This window comes from Euprymna scolopes, chromosome 21, assembly GCF_053919585.1.
Source record: "Euprymna scolopes isolate OS-2025 chromosome 21, ASM5391958v1, whole genome shotgun sequence".
Lineage (NCBI taxonomy): Eukaryota > Metazoa > Mollusca > Cephalopoda > Sepiida > Sepiolidae > Euprymna > Euprymna scolopes.
The window spans coordinates 101,668,647-101,686,067 of record NC_136502.1 but is presented as its reverse complement, the minus strand read 5'-3'; the positions used below and the strand labels follow the sequence as shown (position 1 = coordinate 101,686,067).

The 17,421-nt window shown below is 31.4% G+C and overlaps 2 protein-coding genes across 3 annotated transcripts in view; one reads left to right on the top strand and one right to left on the bottom strand.

Annotated features, from left to right (window-relative positions):
* The window catches only part of LOC145242874 (uncharacterized), a 107,946-nt gene that overhangs the window by 7,339 nt on the left and 83,186 nt on the right, over positions 1-17,421 (top strand). The window contains exon 2 of the mRNA XM_080105987.1: positions 5,598-7,845. Within this exon, the coding sequence (XP_079962113.1) occupies positions 5,960-7,845 (1,886 nt within the window). The 5' untranslated portion in view covers positions 5,598-5,959. The remainder of the gene's footprint in view (positions 1-5,597; positions 7,846-17,421) is intronic.
* The window catches only part of LOC145242637 (uncharacterized), a 131,903-nt gene that overhangs the window by 52,246 nt on the left and 62,236 nt on the right, over positions 1-17,421 (bottom strand). The window lies entirely within an intron of this gene.

Here is a 17,421-nt window from a genome sequence, read left to right as displayed (position 1 = left end):
TAAAAAAATAGCACGGTAACATAAGTGCATAAGCACTTTATTTTACATATTTCTTTTCCAAAGTACCGTTTGAATAAATTGATTTAAATTTAAAGTGTTGTGTAATTATTTCTAAAAAAAAAAAAATAAGTAAGAACTAATGAGGCATGCAGGTCGAAAATAAACTTTTATTAGTCATCATGGTAACATTTATTGTATTTTTTTTTTTTTTTTTTTGAGACTTTTGTTCGTTTGTTTACTTCTTTGCAATATATCAATTCAATTCAAATAAGACAAACCAAAAGGAACAAGAAGTGATTTTTAATATCGTATTCAGCTAAATCCATAACAAACGGCACTTGAATGAATGGTTTATTTTATTGAGGCTGCACCGTAATCACGTGATTAAAATTTTAGCAGACGAAAGATTGGGAAACAAAAGAGTAAAGAAAACCAAAAATTAAAAATAAAAATAATTCGCCCCTACCCGTCTTTCACCCACCCTTATAACCAATAAAAAAATAAAAATAAAATAATAATACAAAATGTTTAGTCCGTACGCGACTATTAAGAGAAAACCAAAAAGCCAAAACAATATTTTCATTTGATGAAAACATTTTTTTTTTTTATATTAAAAAGTAGATGTTATGGTAAGATAAAAAAAAAAATTGTCTTTAACCTTAAAAAATACAAAGAATGAAAATCTTTAATAAAACAAGGATGAAACTTTTAAAGCTGCGGCGACTTTTTTTTTTTTTTTTTACTGTAACAAAGCTGGCCCTGTCGGTGGGGCATTAGAATACGCCGACTGCCCCCCTGCAGAGAGTAAAAGTCCCTCAGTGGGGGTCCTGGATATGACCTTAAACTATATCCGATGGTGAGGCCCCAGCTTGTGGGCTTTGGGGAATGTGGAGCCACCCTTTAATTATCATTGCTCCCAGGTCCACTCTGACCCGGAGTGGTAGTACCTGTTAGGGTCCCAACTATGGGTTAAATAGAAACCGACGTGGAAACAACAAATATATTCTATTAAAAAAATTTTTCTTCAAAATCTTTGGATTCGGCATTAAATAACCCGAAAAGGGTTGATATGCCGTAAAACAAAAACAACCAACCAACCAACCAACCAACAACTGTAACAAAGCTTATAGCATTGATAACACCAACATCTTGTTTTTAACATTAAAAAAATGAAAATGTGACGATAGTTGTAAACTGTGGCAACTTTTTTCTACATTTTTTTAGGACTTAAATGCGACGATAGGAATTTTCTTCTTTTTTTTTTCAAACAAAACTTTTTAATAAAACAAAGATGAAAATATGAAAAAAAAAAAAAACCTGACTGCAGCAGCTTTCTTCTTTTTTTTTCTTTTTTTTTTTTTTTTTACTAAACAAAGCTTATATTAATAACACCAACATCTAGTTTTTAATATTACAAGAAATGAAAATACGACTACAGTTGTAGAGGAATTTTAAACAAAGTTGATAACATCAATAATACAAAATGTTGTTTTTACACAACTAGTAAGAGAAAACCAATGAACCAATGATATTTTCATTAAATGAAAACGTTTAAAAAAGAAGCTTTATTTTTTAAGGTTAAGGACTAATGGGTTTTACTGTACACATAGATTCGAAAAAGTTGTCACAAAACAAATATAGAACAAATAAATGTTATCAAAGGCAATATAAGTTACTTTTCTACCCAACTGGATATGTTTTTAGTGTTTATATTTAATGTAACATGTTTATTCAGCTCGAAAAACATAGTGTTTACCGATGTATTGGAAAATTCAAAATGGCGGCCGACTCTCTCTCGGAGACGGTAAGTTTGGGAAAAGGAGTTATAAATTAAAAAAAAAAAACAGTCAAAATACTGTTAAAAACCTACCGAATATATGTCAGCCTATGTCACGGTAACATATATTGAGCGAGTTTCTAACAGTATTTTGTCTTGTTTTTTATTTATAGCTCCTTTTCCCAAACTTACCGTAAAGTAAAGAATAGTTAACAATTTCTTTTTATCATTAATTACAAATAATTACATATTACAGTCTATTACAATACATTACATATTACAATGTATTGCAATACATTAAATATTACAATGTATTACAATACATAAATATTACAATGTATTACAATACATTAACTATTACAATGTATTACAATACATTACATATTACAATGTATTGCAATACATTACATATTACAATGTATTTCAATACATTACATATTACAATGTATTGCAATGCATTACATATTACAATGTATTACAATACATTACATATTACAATGTATTACAATACCTTACATATTACAATGTATTACAAGATATTACATATTCCAAGTTATTACAAGATATTACATATTACAATGCATTACAATGCATTAGATATTACAATGTATTACAATGTATTAGAATACATTACATATTACAATGTATTACAATGCATTACATCTTACAAAGTATTAAAATACATTACATATTACAATGTATAACAATACATTACATATTACAAAGTATTAGAATACATTACATATTACAATGTATTACAATACATTACATATTACAATGTATTACAATACATTACATATTACAATGTATTAAAATACATTACATATTACAATGTATTATAATACATTACATATTACAATGTATTATAATACATTACATATTACAATGTATTATAATACATTACATATTACAATGTATTACAATACATTACATATTACAATGTATTACAATCCATTACATATTACAATGTATTACAATCCATTACATATTACAATGCATTACAATACATTACATATTACAATGTATTACAATACATTACATATTACAGTGTATTAGAGTACATTACATATTACAGTGCATTACAATACATTACATATTACAGTGCATTAAAATACATTACATATTACAGTGCATTACAATACATTACATATTACAGTGCATTACAATACATTACATATTACAGTGCATTACAAGGCATTACATATTACAATGTATTAGAATACATTACATATTACAATGTATTACAATATATTAACTATTACAGTGCATTACAATACATTTCATATTACAGTGCATTACAATACATTACATATTACAGTGCATTACAAGACGTTACATATTACAATGTATTAAAATACATTACATATTACAGTGCATTACAAGATGTTACATATTACAATGTATTACAATACATTGCATATTACAATGTATTAAAATACATTACATATTACAGTGCATTACAATACATTACATATTGCAATGTATTACAATACATTACATATTACAATGTATTACAATACATTAACTATTACAGTACATTACAATACATTACATATTACAATGTATTACAATACATTACATATTACAGTGCATTACAATACATTACATATTACAGTGCACTACATTTGTATTGCATATGTATTACAAGTAATTTCATGTGTTGTCCTGAAAGACTGTATGCAAATATAACATATAAAACATGAGTATACATTCAATCTTATTAATTACTTTTTTGTTTTCCTAATGGATTAACACTTTCCAAGGCCAAAAGCTACTCGAGTATAAATATGGCACAGTGGTTGAGAAACCCTTTCAGGAGAGCCCTGGTGTCCCCACATTTTGGACCCTTATGCCAAATCTGCTCTCATGGGTAAGCATGCACTTGTAATGCAAGTGTATTGTGATGTTCAAAATGTCGGAATATATCAACCAGGTTTGACTGACAATCGCTTACGAAACTCGGTTGTGTCAAAATCGTTTGAGACACCAGGTGGCCAAAAGGTCAGCCTTGCATGCTGACATCTGAATTTGAAAAAAGAAAAACATGTGCGTTTGAAACAAATATTCTTCTTCCCCCCCCCTCTCTCTCTCATTCCCTTTCTTTCTCTTTGAATGGAGAAAGAGGAGAATTGAATCGTATTGTAAAACAGTTGAAGGTTGCATTCTGTCCGTGACAGATGATAGCGTTTTGGCTGTGAATGAGTTGGCGACACATACATCAGGCCAGTTTTAATATGCTCCTCCACTGTTAAAATAAATCTACGTTTTTTGTTTTTTTTTAAATCTATATTTTTAAATAAAAAGATTGAAAGCTTATTCTATGCAGCATTGAATATATCATACAAGCATCAATTTTCGGCAACAGAGAAGCAGTCTTTGCTATTTAATGCCTGCCATTAATGACGATGGAAATGCTTCCGTAAAGATGACCAGACCTGCCAGTCAATTATAGCCGTTGCCATAACAACCCTTTAATGTAAGGGGATTTGCTTATCGTTTTGATCGTGTCTAACACCTGGGGAGCTGGTTTGCTGTTCTCAGAATGTAATAACAGTTCAAGAAACGTCCACACAACAAACCAATTAGCTCTTTCTGGCAAACAACTTGTCGTGTTGCATACAGGTTACATGCAGTTAGATATTAAATTTACATTTGTCACAATATAAAATTCTGTTTTTTGTGATAAAAAAGTCTGTTTTCAGAGAAGGGAGGATTGGGAAGCATGAGTTTTGACTAAAACATGTATACATTCAATACTGAGACATGATGACTAAAACCACAAAATTGTTAGGTGAAAGTACAGAATAGTTAACAGTCTATTTTTAAAAGTAAAGAGTAGTTAACGATTTCCTTTTATCTTTTCTCTACTTATATATAAAAGGCACTTTATCTCTGTGTGTGTGTGTGAGTTTGTTCCGTATAGACTCCAAAATGAATGGGCCGATTTTTAAAAAATTTCACACACATGTACCTTATGTGCCTGGGAATGTTTTTAGATAGGTTTTGTATCGGAATACCTCTGATAAGTATCAAAAATCGATAATTGAAGAAATCTGATTAAAGAAGAAACAGTCCAATTTTGGTCAAATTTTACACTTTTATGCAGCCTACCAACATAATTACATTCAAAAAGTTTTATCACCATACAAGCAAAATGGCTTGGCCTATCAAATCAACAGTAGGTTCTTTGATAAGACAGAGGCGCGTTCAAAATGAACGCTTCTGTTTAGAGTATAATTGAACCATTGTACTTGACTTTTGCATTTTAAACTTAATTCAAGTCATTATATGAAATTAAAAGCAATTTCATAAAATCAACAGTAGGTTCTCTACAGTGCAATGTAGACTACAATGAATTGTAGACTAAATCACTTCGGGGAGGCATGTGAAGCTTCCTCCCAGTGCACAGCAGTGAGTTCCTTACTAGAGCAGGCAATCAATTGATTTGATTAACGAATGAGCAATTTCACCGATTTCAATAACAATAAAAGTATTAGACATGTGGAACATTTGTCAATCCTCTTTAAATCCCGAGCAATGTCAGGTCACCCTGCTAGTAATTACATATTTTTTGTGCTAGAAAGTCCAGATGTAAACTTAACATTTAAAAAATGAGCATACATTTATTCTTCTCTTTTTGATCTTGTTAATTGTATTTTTTTTGTTTTCCTCATGGATTACTGCTTGCCAAGGCCAAAAGCTGCTCGAGTATAAGGGTTATAGCTAGATTATAAATTTACATTTATTTCGATATAAAATTCTGTCACTTCTCCTTAATTTTTTTTCTATTTACTAATTTTACTCTTTTTCTTCTTTTCAGGTGTTCAAGAAAACATTGCAAGTCATCTTGGACAAATGCGAAAATCGCTCCAAAAAGAAAAAAAGAAAAAAAATTCAGGAAGGAAAAGCCGAAAGAAAAGTAATTTAGCTTTGAACTTCCAATTTTCAATCGAGTATTTGTTTTTTTTTTTTTATTTACAATTCTTGTGAAATGATGTTCTTCTTGAAGCCTAGCAATCCAATTTCTGAAATTAGCGGCACTTTCTTTTGTAGCAAGAACAGGGTTAGGGTTAACTAATGAAACACGAAGATTCTGCATTTTTGAATGCGAAAGAACAAAAAAAGAAAAAAAAAAAAGAACTCTTTAGTTGAGCCGATTTAGTCTGTAAAAAAAAAAGAAAAATGTTTCCGATGCAGCCAATGTACCCAATGGGTAAACAACTCAGTTTTGATTTTTATGGCAAGCCAGCGTTTCCTTCAAACGAACACTTAAAAAACTATGAGAGGGCTGCCCACATGGGGGAAAAACCTCCATACGGGTTCGATCTCTGCATGAAGACCCACCACCAAAGCAACGACCACTTTATGAAACCTTACAATAAGCGGCCGTCCGATTCAATGGCGTGCCAATCTGGAGATGGAAACCGTGGAGGCTCCGACTGTGGCCACAGCAGCAGCAGCCAGAGCAACACAGGAGGAGATGGGGGGGGAAGCAGAGGTGGGAATGGTGGAGGGATAAAACCATTTAATTGTGACGTGTGTAGTAAGGCGTTCAGCCAGAAAGCGAACTTGAACAATCATGAACGTATCCATAGTGGGGAGAGACCGTTTATTTGCTCGTTTTGTCACAAGGCGTTCAGTCAGAAAGCAAACCTGAAGAATCATGAGAGGACCCATACGGGGGAGAGACCTTTTAGTTGCGCATTCTGTGAAAAGTCGTTCAGCCAGCGCGCCAACCTCAGCAACCATGAGCGAACTCATACTGGCGAGCGTCCCTTTGTGTGCGGCATCTGCCAGAAGGCCTTTAGCCAGAAGGCTAATCTGAATAACCATGAGAGAGTGCACAGCGGAGAGAAGCCATTCGGCTGCACATTCTGTGGCCGAGGGTTCTCACAACGGGCGAATCTGATCTCGCACGAGCGGGTCCATACTGGCGAAAAGCCGTTTGTCTGCGGGGTGTGTAGCAAGGCGTTTAGCCAAAAGGCGAACTTGCATAACCACGAACGGGTTCATACTGGAGAGAAACCGTTTAGCTGCCCGTTCTGCGGCAAGACGTTCAGCCAGAAAGCTAACCTTGCCAATCACGAACGTATCCATACTGGTGAGAAGCCATTTCATTGCCAGACGTGCCACAAGGCATTTAGTCAGAAGGCCAATCTACACAACCATGAGAGAATACACACAGGAGTCAAACCATTTACCTGCGACGTGTGCCAGAAGTCGTTCAGTCAGCGGGTCAACTTGAGCAACCACGAACGTATCCACACCGGCGAGCGTCCCTTCAAGTGCGATGTCTGCCAGAAGTCGTTCTCCCAGAAAGCCAATCTGCACAACCACGAGCGGACCCACTCCGGCACAGAGAAAGCTTACAACTGCAACTCATGTCCAAAGTTGTTTGACCACAACCAACGGACGAACCTCAAAGAGCATGAACAGGAACCTGGCAGCGAAAAACCTTTCATCTGTCGCTTCTGTGGGAAAACATTTACTCAAAAATCTTATGTCGATACCCACGAACGGGTTCATGTCGGCATGAAACCCTTCAACTGCCCGCACTGCGGGAAGGAGTTTTTGCAACGGGCCAGCCTGATCAACCATGAGAGTACGTGCCCGCAAAATGAATATTTCCTTGAGATGACCATGCACCATAATAACGCTAACAGTTTCAATAACACAAATGACCCCCACAGGCAGGGTCTTTTGCTGCCTACAGACAAACAGTTCAACAACTACATGAACCGAGGAAAGGGCTACCTACAGAGACCAAATGACAAGATAAACATGGAGAGCCCTAACCCACAACATTCAAGTGGTCGCCTTGAGAGCCCTGGTCACAATCGTGATGGTCAGCATTCAAGTTTCAGACTCCAGCCATTGAACATCCCCTCAACTCGAATGACGTCTGCCTGCCTGCAACCAATGACTCCCAGCTGGGAAAATAACTACAATTGGTCCCGGCCCTTCGCTATGACACCTCGTTGGGGATCTGGTTGGGCAAATTCAGCCAATACTATACCACCTCCCCTGTCATGCAGTATTCGTCCAAACAAGCCAAGAGATTTGAATTAAGGCTGGATCTAGACCAAATGGGGACTCTTGACCAATAGGTTTTAGAGGCTCTCAATGATTTTGTGTATGTATTTTCAACTGCTTAAATGTTTAACTGAATCATATCATTGTGTATGTCGAAACTAGTAAAGCAATTTGACTTCAATAGTCAAAAATTAAAAATGGCCGCATCGCAATATTAAATTGTAATGAAAATATCTTGTAAGAAAAACTGGGTACTGTTGAATTTGAAGACCTGAATTCTCGTAAATGTCCACTCGGGCTTGACCAGAAGCTGACATAAACTGCTGGAATATGCTGAGTGCCAATTAAAATAAAAAAAAATTGATCAAATTAAAAGACGCTAGGAAAAAGAAAATAGCAACATTTATCGGATAGTAATTACCAAAAAAAAAAAATAAAAAACATAGCAGAAAAACAAATTAAATATAACAACCTACCGTAAGCCTCATGAATAAATATTGTTTTATTTTTTTGTGTAAATAAATAGAAACACATTTTTTTTTCATTATTAAGTGGGGGGGGGGCGGGCTGTCAAGCACCGATTAAAATAAAAAACACTAGGAAACCTTATCAAATTAAAAGACGGTAAGAAACAGAAAATTGCAAAAATTTATCCGATACTAATTACAAAAAAAAAAGCGGAAAAACAATAAAAACAATCTACTGTAAGTTTTATGAATATTTTTTTAATTTTTTGTATAAAGTAGAAACATTTTTTTCTATCTGATTAAAAACTAGAGCACTATTGCACCTTTCACAGTGGTTATTTATTTATTTTTTTGTGGGGGGGGGGGTAACGGTTGCTCTGGTGTCTGTAATATTTTATCTAGACTGGTAAAACTCATTGTTCTGTGCTCCATTGTTATGACTGATTAGAATTAAAAAACTTAATTTTTTTCTTACAATTTATCAAAAATCGTCGGCTTTGCTTCTAATTGGCTAACTGTGTTTGGTATCTCGTTTTTGATTGGCTGATCAACTGGATCAGCACTCGGCATATTCCATCGGTTTCCATCAATTTCCGGTCAAGCTGAGCAGACATTTATGAGAATCCAGGTCTTAAAATACAACTGAAAAGATTTGCAAGCAAAAAAAAGCTAAAGATGTTATTTGAATGGATCTGAAAAAAAAAAAAAATTGTGATCCATATTACAGGGTGACCTCCACAAAAATGCATCCATGGAATAATAAAATCTACAAGATTTTCTGCAATCCAACCATGTTTGGTCATAGTTCATTTCAATCTTTGTCTGACTTGTCCACCGAATTTCACTTATGAATGTTCAACAGTCTTTTTTGTTTCATTGCCATTCAGTTACATGATCTGCATATGCATCTCTATGTTGCTAATGTACGTGGATCCGACATGTAAAATTGTTAATAACTCTGATACATTCCTCTCTAGAGAGGAGTGTCCAGGGATTTTTATCCTCGGCTCCCTTAATCAGCAGAGATTAGAGCATTCCTGTAATGACCTGGTTCCCTGTTGATTGTTGTGTAATGCTGGTTCTCTGCAGTTCTAGGAGGTCCACCCTCCCAGGCCTTGCCTTCTCTCTTTGTGAAGGGGTTAGTTTATTGGTAATTGCCTGAGGTGCCCTTACCAGGAAATGCTGACAGGGCTACCCAGGCATGTTTTGCAGGCTAAATTGGGACACTGACCTCTCAATCACACTTTCTGACTCTAGTGTCATAGTTCTTGCAGTGGGAGAGAACTAAATACCTTCTCTACCACAACAATCTAATTTGGGCTGTAATTATCCTCTTCACTATAGGAATAGCCTAGAGATTGTTTTTAGTAGACATGATAACCCCATGGATAAAAATCTGGAGTGTTACAGCCAGATTAATGTAAAGAGTAATCAGGATAATAATTCCTCCTGCTGAAACAATCACTAAAGTGTCCCTGCATATCATTGAATAGTGATACAGATACTGACTGATGTTTATGGTTGGATTGACAAAAAGATTGTAAATTATTTTCATGATTCTATGAGTAAGGCGCATTTTTGATGGAGTTACTCCGCATTATCACAATTGTTTGTAAACATTGGATTATATTCGTTACACTTTGATACAAGTGAAGTTGGGCTCTTCTAAATTAAAGAGATTCCCAATGTTGGGCCATATGGCCCATCCATAAAATCCGGCCCTGTATATAGGTATTGTATCATTCTTTGTGTACCATATTTTATATTTGTAATCATGAGCTGAGAAGTAGTAAAGTTGGGGTTCAGTTCAGCTATTATTTATATGCTAAATTGTTCCCCTGTTTTAGGCTCCCTTGAAAATTATAACAGTGAATTATTAAAAATGTCAGTTAGGCTTTGTCAATATTCATATTGTTGTAGTGGCCATAATTTAGGGTCCAATTTAGCTATTACTTAATACCTAAGCTGATCCCCCACTTCATATTCTATATGAAAGTATAATTACTTACTGCTAGTTTGGTCCAATAACTGTGATACATTTCATGGCTATAAGGTGAGGCCAATATTCGAATTACAAGGTGGTTTGGAAAGTTGTCAGATTCTACATAAATCTAATTGAACTATTTCATTGCAATATGCTTGCAGTTAATAAATTCACTCAGCATTTACTAATAAGCTTCATTCTATGGAATCATGTTTCACAATTATACAAGAATGTGTCATACTCAAGGCCATTCCTATAACAGGCCGAGCGATCTAACATTTGAGGTCTTTTATTGGAGGCAAAATTTGCAGTCAGTCAAGATTTTATTCTGAAAGAAAATTCTAACTGGTAAAATTTATTTCAGCTAAGGTTCTGTAGTATATACACGGTGTCCATAAAGTCCGTATGCACCTAAAAATTTATAATTTTATTTTTATTTGAAATATGTAATGCATGGAAAATTGGATTCTCATATACATAATATATATGAGAATTGAATATAATATGTATCTTATAATAGACTTTCAAAACAATGAAAATCCAATTTTCCATGCATTACATAAAACATTTTGTTAATCAGTTTATAAATGTATGTATAGTTGTGTGTGTGTGTGTGTGTGTGTATATATATATATATATATATATATATATATATATATATAAATTGATTAAATATATATATATATACATACATATATATTTATAAATTGATTAACTATATCTATACGTATATATTTATAAATTGATTAACTATATATATCTAGATATATCTAGATATATATATATATATTTATAAATTGATTAACTATATCTATATATATATATATATATATATTTATAAATTGATTAACTATATCTAGATATATATATATATATATTTATATATAAATTGATTAACAATATTAATATATATAAATATATAACTATACATACATTTATAAATTGATTAACGAAATGTTTCATGTAATGCATGGAAAATTGGATTTACATTGTTTCGCATAAGCCTGACGAATTCTCATGAGGATGAAACAAGGAATATTCTGTGTAGCTAAATTACCATATATATTTTCATAACTTACTACCTTGTTCTACTTATGTATTGAGCACTGTTGAAGTAAATACTGAAAATTTACGCATAAAATTATATCTTATATTAATTTATGTGATAAAAATAAAATAGTAATAATAATAATATATATATATATATATATATATATATATACATATATAATTTATTTTATTTATTGGTTTATTATGGATAATATTATAACCAATATGACACAATCACGTTGAAACACCGGTTCTCACCAGATCACCAAAGTTAAGCAACGTTGAGCCTGGCCAGTACCAGATGGGTAACTATTTGGGAAGACTAGGCGCTGTATGTACCTTCTGGGAAGGTTGGGCGTGGGGCCAGCACCCTCACCCTGTAAAAAGTACTCCTCGCTATAAAAGCATCTACAAAAGTTGTAGATGGCCTATGCCCCTTCAAGGGCTATGGATGAATGGAATATTATAACCATGATAATTTAATCATTAACAATTTGAAGGTGGCTATCTAACACATATGTTAGCACTCTGGTCATTTTTCTAAGTGCTATGACAGCTTTTTCCTATACAAAAACATGTTGTCTGTGTACATACAGGGTGTCCATAAGGTCCGTCTGCACTTAAAAAATATATAACCTCATTGTTATTTGAAATAATTCGTATGAAGGATTAAAAAGTAGAAAAAAACTATTTTTAAAAGGTTTTATCCACATTTAAGCTTCTGCATGTCCTCCGTCATTAGCAATACAAAGGGTAACGGGATTTTGTAAATCACAGAAAACATTAAAAAATAGTTGTTTTTTTTTTCTATTTTATAATCCTTTTTAGAGATTATTTCAAATATAAATAAAGTTATAAATTCATGGACACCTTGTATATCAGATATCTCATATGATATAACATTTTTCGTTCCGTGATCGATATGTGCATTATAAAGATTTTTTTGTATTTTTATTTCATAGTATATACAGGGTGTCTATAAAGTCTGTGTTAGGGTTAAATAAAAATTATAGCTTTCTTTGCATTTGCAATAAAAAAAAAATTGTAAATAGGATCGGACAAGAGTAAATCTTTATTTTTAAGGTTTTATGTAACTCTCCTCATGTTGTCCATCATTAGGATTCTTCTATGAATACAACACTTTCGTCGCCGATACATGGCATTCCAGACCATGACTTATCATGGACAGACCTTGTCTTCTTAAATTTTTCATCCATTTAGCAATAGTCTTCCCATGTTCTTTTTTGTGTTCAATTCTAAACTTTTTTTTTTTGCACAGCAATAGTAGATTTCAATTCAACCAACCAAAAAACACAATTTACTTTTTCCTCGCTTGAAGCCATGGATCAAATATATTCTGAAAAAAAAAATAAAGAAAAGAAAACATTTCTTACTTATCTAAAAATTACTACAAATTTTGTAGTGAAGAATTATCCAATAACTATACTTAAAACTTGGTGCATGAAACTTTACGACATTTCTTACAGACTATTTCTATTACAAATGCAAATAAAGTTATACATTTTTTTAAAATGCACAGACTTTATGTATATCAGATACTTCATTCAATATATTTCCATTCCATGAGGGATATGTACCTCATAAAGATTTTTCTGTATTTCTGTTTACTTATTTTTTTTTTAATTAGATGGAATTCTGAAGAGGAACGATATAATATGTATATATATTTATAAATTGATTAGCTATATTTATAAATTGATTAACTATATATATAAATTGATTAACTATATATAAATTGATTAACTATATATATATATATATATATATATATATATATATATATAAAGAACCTCAGCCAAAATAAATTTGATGAGTTAGAACTTTCTTTCGGAATGTAATTTTCTTGGAGCATTAAGAGTGAATATTTAGCAGCTGAGTGAAAATCTTGCTTTCAGTAAAAAACCGGAAATGTCAAATGTCTCTCAGCCTGTTATAGGTATGTATTTGAGCAGCTCTGAAATCTTTACGATGGCTCATTAAAAAATATGCTGTAGTATGATGCATCAAATTTTGTGCAAAGGAGATTAGCAAACCTGCTACTGCAAATCTCAAAATGTTTTTTTTAAGAATTTCGGTAATTATACTTTACTTTGTAAACACAATTTTGAGAAGCATAGGATTTAAAAGTGACTTTCTATGTGGCCAATCGTCAGTGAAATACTATAGCAATATTCTGAACTCCTCCATTTGGACTGTCACCGAACCAGGCCAGGTCTATCACATGACCAGTGTGAATGCTTAGCCTGAAGCTGGAAAATCTTCAATCCCTAACCCTAACTCGGATTTCAATTCAATTTATGTTTGTGAAGTTTTGAGATGAGGATTGGTTGTTCATATAATCTAGATTCTTCTGAATACTGTTCTCATCTTCAGTGTTATTTTCATAATATTTCAGTTAATGTAACCTCCAACCTTTTTCATGTGTATTTTGTCGAATTTGGGAATCTTTCTGTTGAACCCGGGAATCTGCACAGAATTTTGAACAAAATCTTTGATTGATAGTGTGCTACTCCTATAGATTAAATAAAGGGATTCGTTTGAAATTTTGTGCAGATTCCCGAGCTGAACAGAAAGATTCCCGAGTTTGACAAGATACACCTGAAGACGATCGGAGGTTACATCAATCAAGTGTTGTAAAAAATAACGTTCAAGATGAAAGCAGTAGTCCGAAGAATGCTATTCAATTTATTTGGCAAAAAATAAAACAACCTTTCTTCAATTGCCATGTAGGGAGAGGGTGGTAGAAATTTACACAGAAGATCATACAGTAGTACCTGTTCAACTTAAAATGTATTTTTGGTGCGTTTATAACCTCACTTGGAAGTCTATTCCAATGTCCAGGGATTCTGATTTAGAAAACAGGCCTCCTTCAGTTTAATCGAAATCGGTTCTGAAATAGTTTCTTGTAGCATCCGTGTACACCTTTTTGTTGTGCAGGAGTGGATAATATGTCCTGAGGTATATGGAGAATAGAACCAAGCATGGATGTTTGAGTAAAACCATCGCAAGCATCTATCTCAGATGAAAAACTACCATTTATCTGAACCTTGTATGTCCAATCACTAAGAAAGGTCCTCATCCACTTAATAACTGATTTATGATAAGAGAAATAAAAAAAATAAAAAATGACAGCAATAAAGAAAGATATGGAATGGAGGAAGAGAAATTGTGAACTTATCCATGAGAGCTGTCATCAAACAGTCAACAGTTCTGTTATCTTATTCGTATAAGTTTTTTGTTTGGTTTTCATATCGCAAACTGATCAAGGAGTATTAAGCCCAGAAATAGAGGGGTTTGTAACCTTATTCATGGGGACCGTTACAAAACAATTCTTTGTTTCTGTAAAATTTGTTACATATTTTTATCTCTAGTACAGGAAATTTTTTAGACATTAACTCAGGTAAAAAAATTAAAAAAAAAAAAAAAAAAAAAACATAGAAGAAATGTGATTCAACAAAGAAAATATTTTTTAAACTCCCCCATTAATAATTTTGTCCAGTGTTACATGGTTTTCAATATGAAATACTACATAAAAATGATAATAGGATGAAGGTGAATGTTTAACAGATTTATCTAACAAGTTTTGATTTAAATTAAGATAAATGTAACCACTGGATGGGCAATGATAAAAGTCTTTATTCTTGGAGCTGAATGTGTGCATCTCAAAGTGTCATTGCCGTTTCTGCTCCTCCTGCTACCACAACCAAGGGCGATCATTCACTTGTTAATCCAAGGGAAGTAACTATTTTCTTATGTTGATCCTAAGAGCCATTCACAGGTGTAATTTTTTAGTATTAGTCTGGAACTTTCCAATACCGACTTGTATTAAATAAATCACTGACTTTATACCATTGGAAAAGTATTACATATGATTAGTCTGGTCCAATGTTTATTCTTTCATAGCATTATTCATCTGACATTTAAAAACACTCTTTAGATTATGAATTTGAATATCATAAAAAAAAAAACTGAATTATTTAATCGAGCACAGACAATGAAAGTGAATTTAACTATTTTAACCAAAAATTAATTTAATCTTCAATTGAAAAAATTTACAAAACATCAGAGAATTATTTGATCTTAATCAAATTTCAGCATTTATTAATTAATAAATGAATGTTAATATTAATTAATATTCATATTAATTTAAATGTTAATATAAATTTATTCATTAATAAATTAACAATATTAATCAATAAACTTAATATTAATTAATAAATATTAATTAATATTTCTATTAATTAATGATAATCTAATAAAAATGTTAATATTAATTTATTAATAAATAAATTAATATCAATTAATTAATATAAATATTATTTAATTCATTACTTTTAATATAAATTTATTAATTAAAGAAATAATGCTAATATAGATTTATTATTAAATTAATATTAATATTAATTAATTAATTAATTAACGTTAGTATATTTATTTTTTATTAAAAATTAAAAACAAATATTTATAGGTCACTTAAATTAAATCACACCACATTTATTTTATAAAGAAACACATTTTATTATACCTATAATCGAAACTCAGAAAGAAGATACAGAAAAAAATTAATATTTACAGCTTTGCAGGCATTTAACATTTTTTCTTTTACATTTAAAGTTGCTTTTATCCATATCTTCAAGGTGATGTCTCTTTGTAAAGGTGATCACTGAATTTTGATTCTGAGTATAATAAGATGTATTTTATTCTTGAAATAATGTGTGGGGATAGGATAGTTTGAGAAATTTTTTCAATTTTTTTATTAAAAAAAAAAATCAAATTATTTTCACTTTCATTGCTCATCCCTAATTCGATCAACTGATGCTTTATGAAAAAAAAAAAAAAAAACTAAAAAAAAACTGTCAAATTTAGTGATGGCTTTTGACTTTAGGCTGTGGAAATGCTGCTTTGGAAATTCAGAAATTTAGAGTCTTTATATTTAAAACTTGTAAAATTCTTCAAAATGTTTATCAATCTCCTCAAATTAGAAAATGAAAATCTAATATATAAAAGTGCTATAAGTTTGTCTGTCTACATATTTTTCAAACTCTATCTCTACTGAAACAAAAAGTCGCAGAGCGGCACTAGAGGCCTCAAATGATTGGATTTTTTTATAGGTCTGGGCCTGGTTAAAATAGTTTTTAAGGGCTCCAAAATGGGTCAAAATTAAAAAAATGTCATACATTTTTTACATTCATCTTAGTTTGTTTTTAATCAATTCATAAGCATGCCATGTTGGTACAGTGGTAACGTCACCAGCTTTGAATGCTACAGTTTTGCTTTCAAGTTCGATTCTAGCTGATGGCACCCAAATACATTTTTTTTTTATTTTTGAAATCACGACTCTATAATAATATATACGAAATCTGGACAAATTAAAATATCATAATGAAGTGTATTTTACGACTTGGCAAAGCTGTCCATAAAGTTAATATTTATAAAAATTATCTTACTTTGAGAAATCTTCCAGTTGTGAAGATGCACTGTCTCAGAACATTTATTTAAAAAAAATCTTTTCAATTTTTAAATTTTTAATCTGTTCAAACTTTCAAGTAAAAGTGGAAAAAAAAAAATTAATTTAAATGAATATTTCAAAACCATTCTCTTTATTTTAACAAAATATTTTTTTATTCATAAACAAAATAAAAAGATTTTTAAAATTAAATTTTAAATAATTAATAAAAAAATAAATGAATTAGTTTCATCTTATTTTAGTGTAAATAAAAATCTGCTTTATTTCTAGAAATGGCAGCTTCTCTAAATAGCAATAGTATCACATATAATATCATCTAAATAGCAATAGTATCACATATAATATCATCTAAATAGCAATAGTATCACATATATTATCATCTAAATAGCAATAGTATCACATATATTATCATCTAAATAGCAATAGTATCACATATAATATCATCTAAATAGCAATAGTATCACATATATTATCATCTAAATAGCAATATTATCACATATATTATCATCTAAATAGCAATAGTATCACATATATTATCATCTAAATAGCAATAGTATCACATATATTATCATCTAAATAGCAATAGTATCACATATATTATCATCTAAATAGCAATAGTATC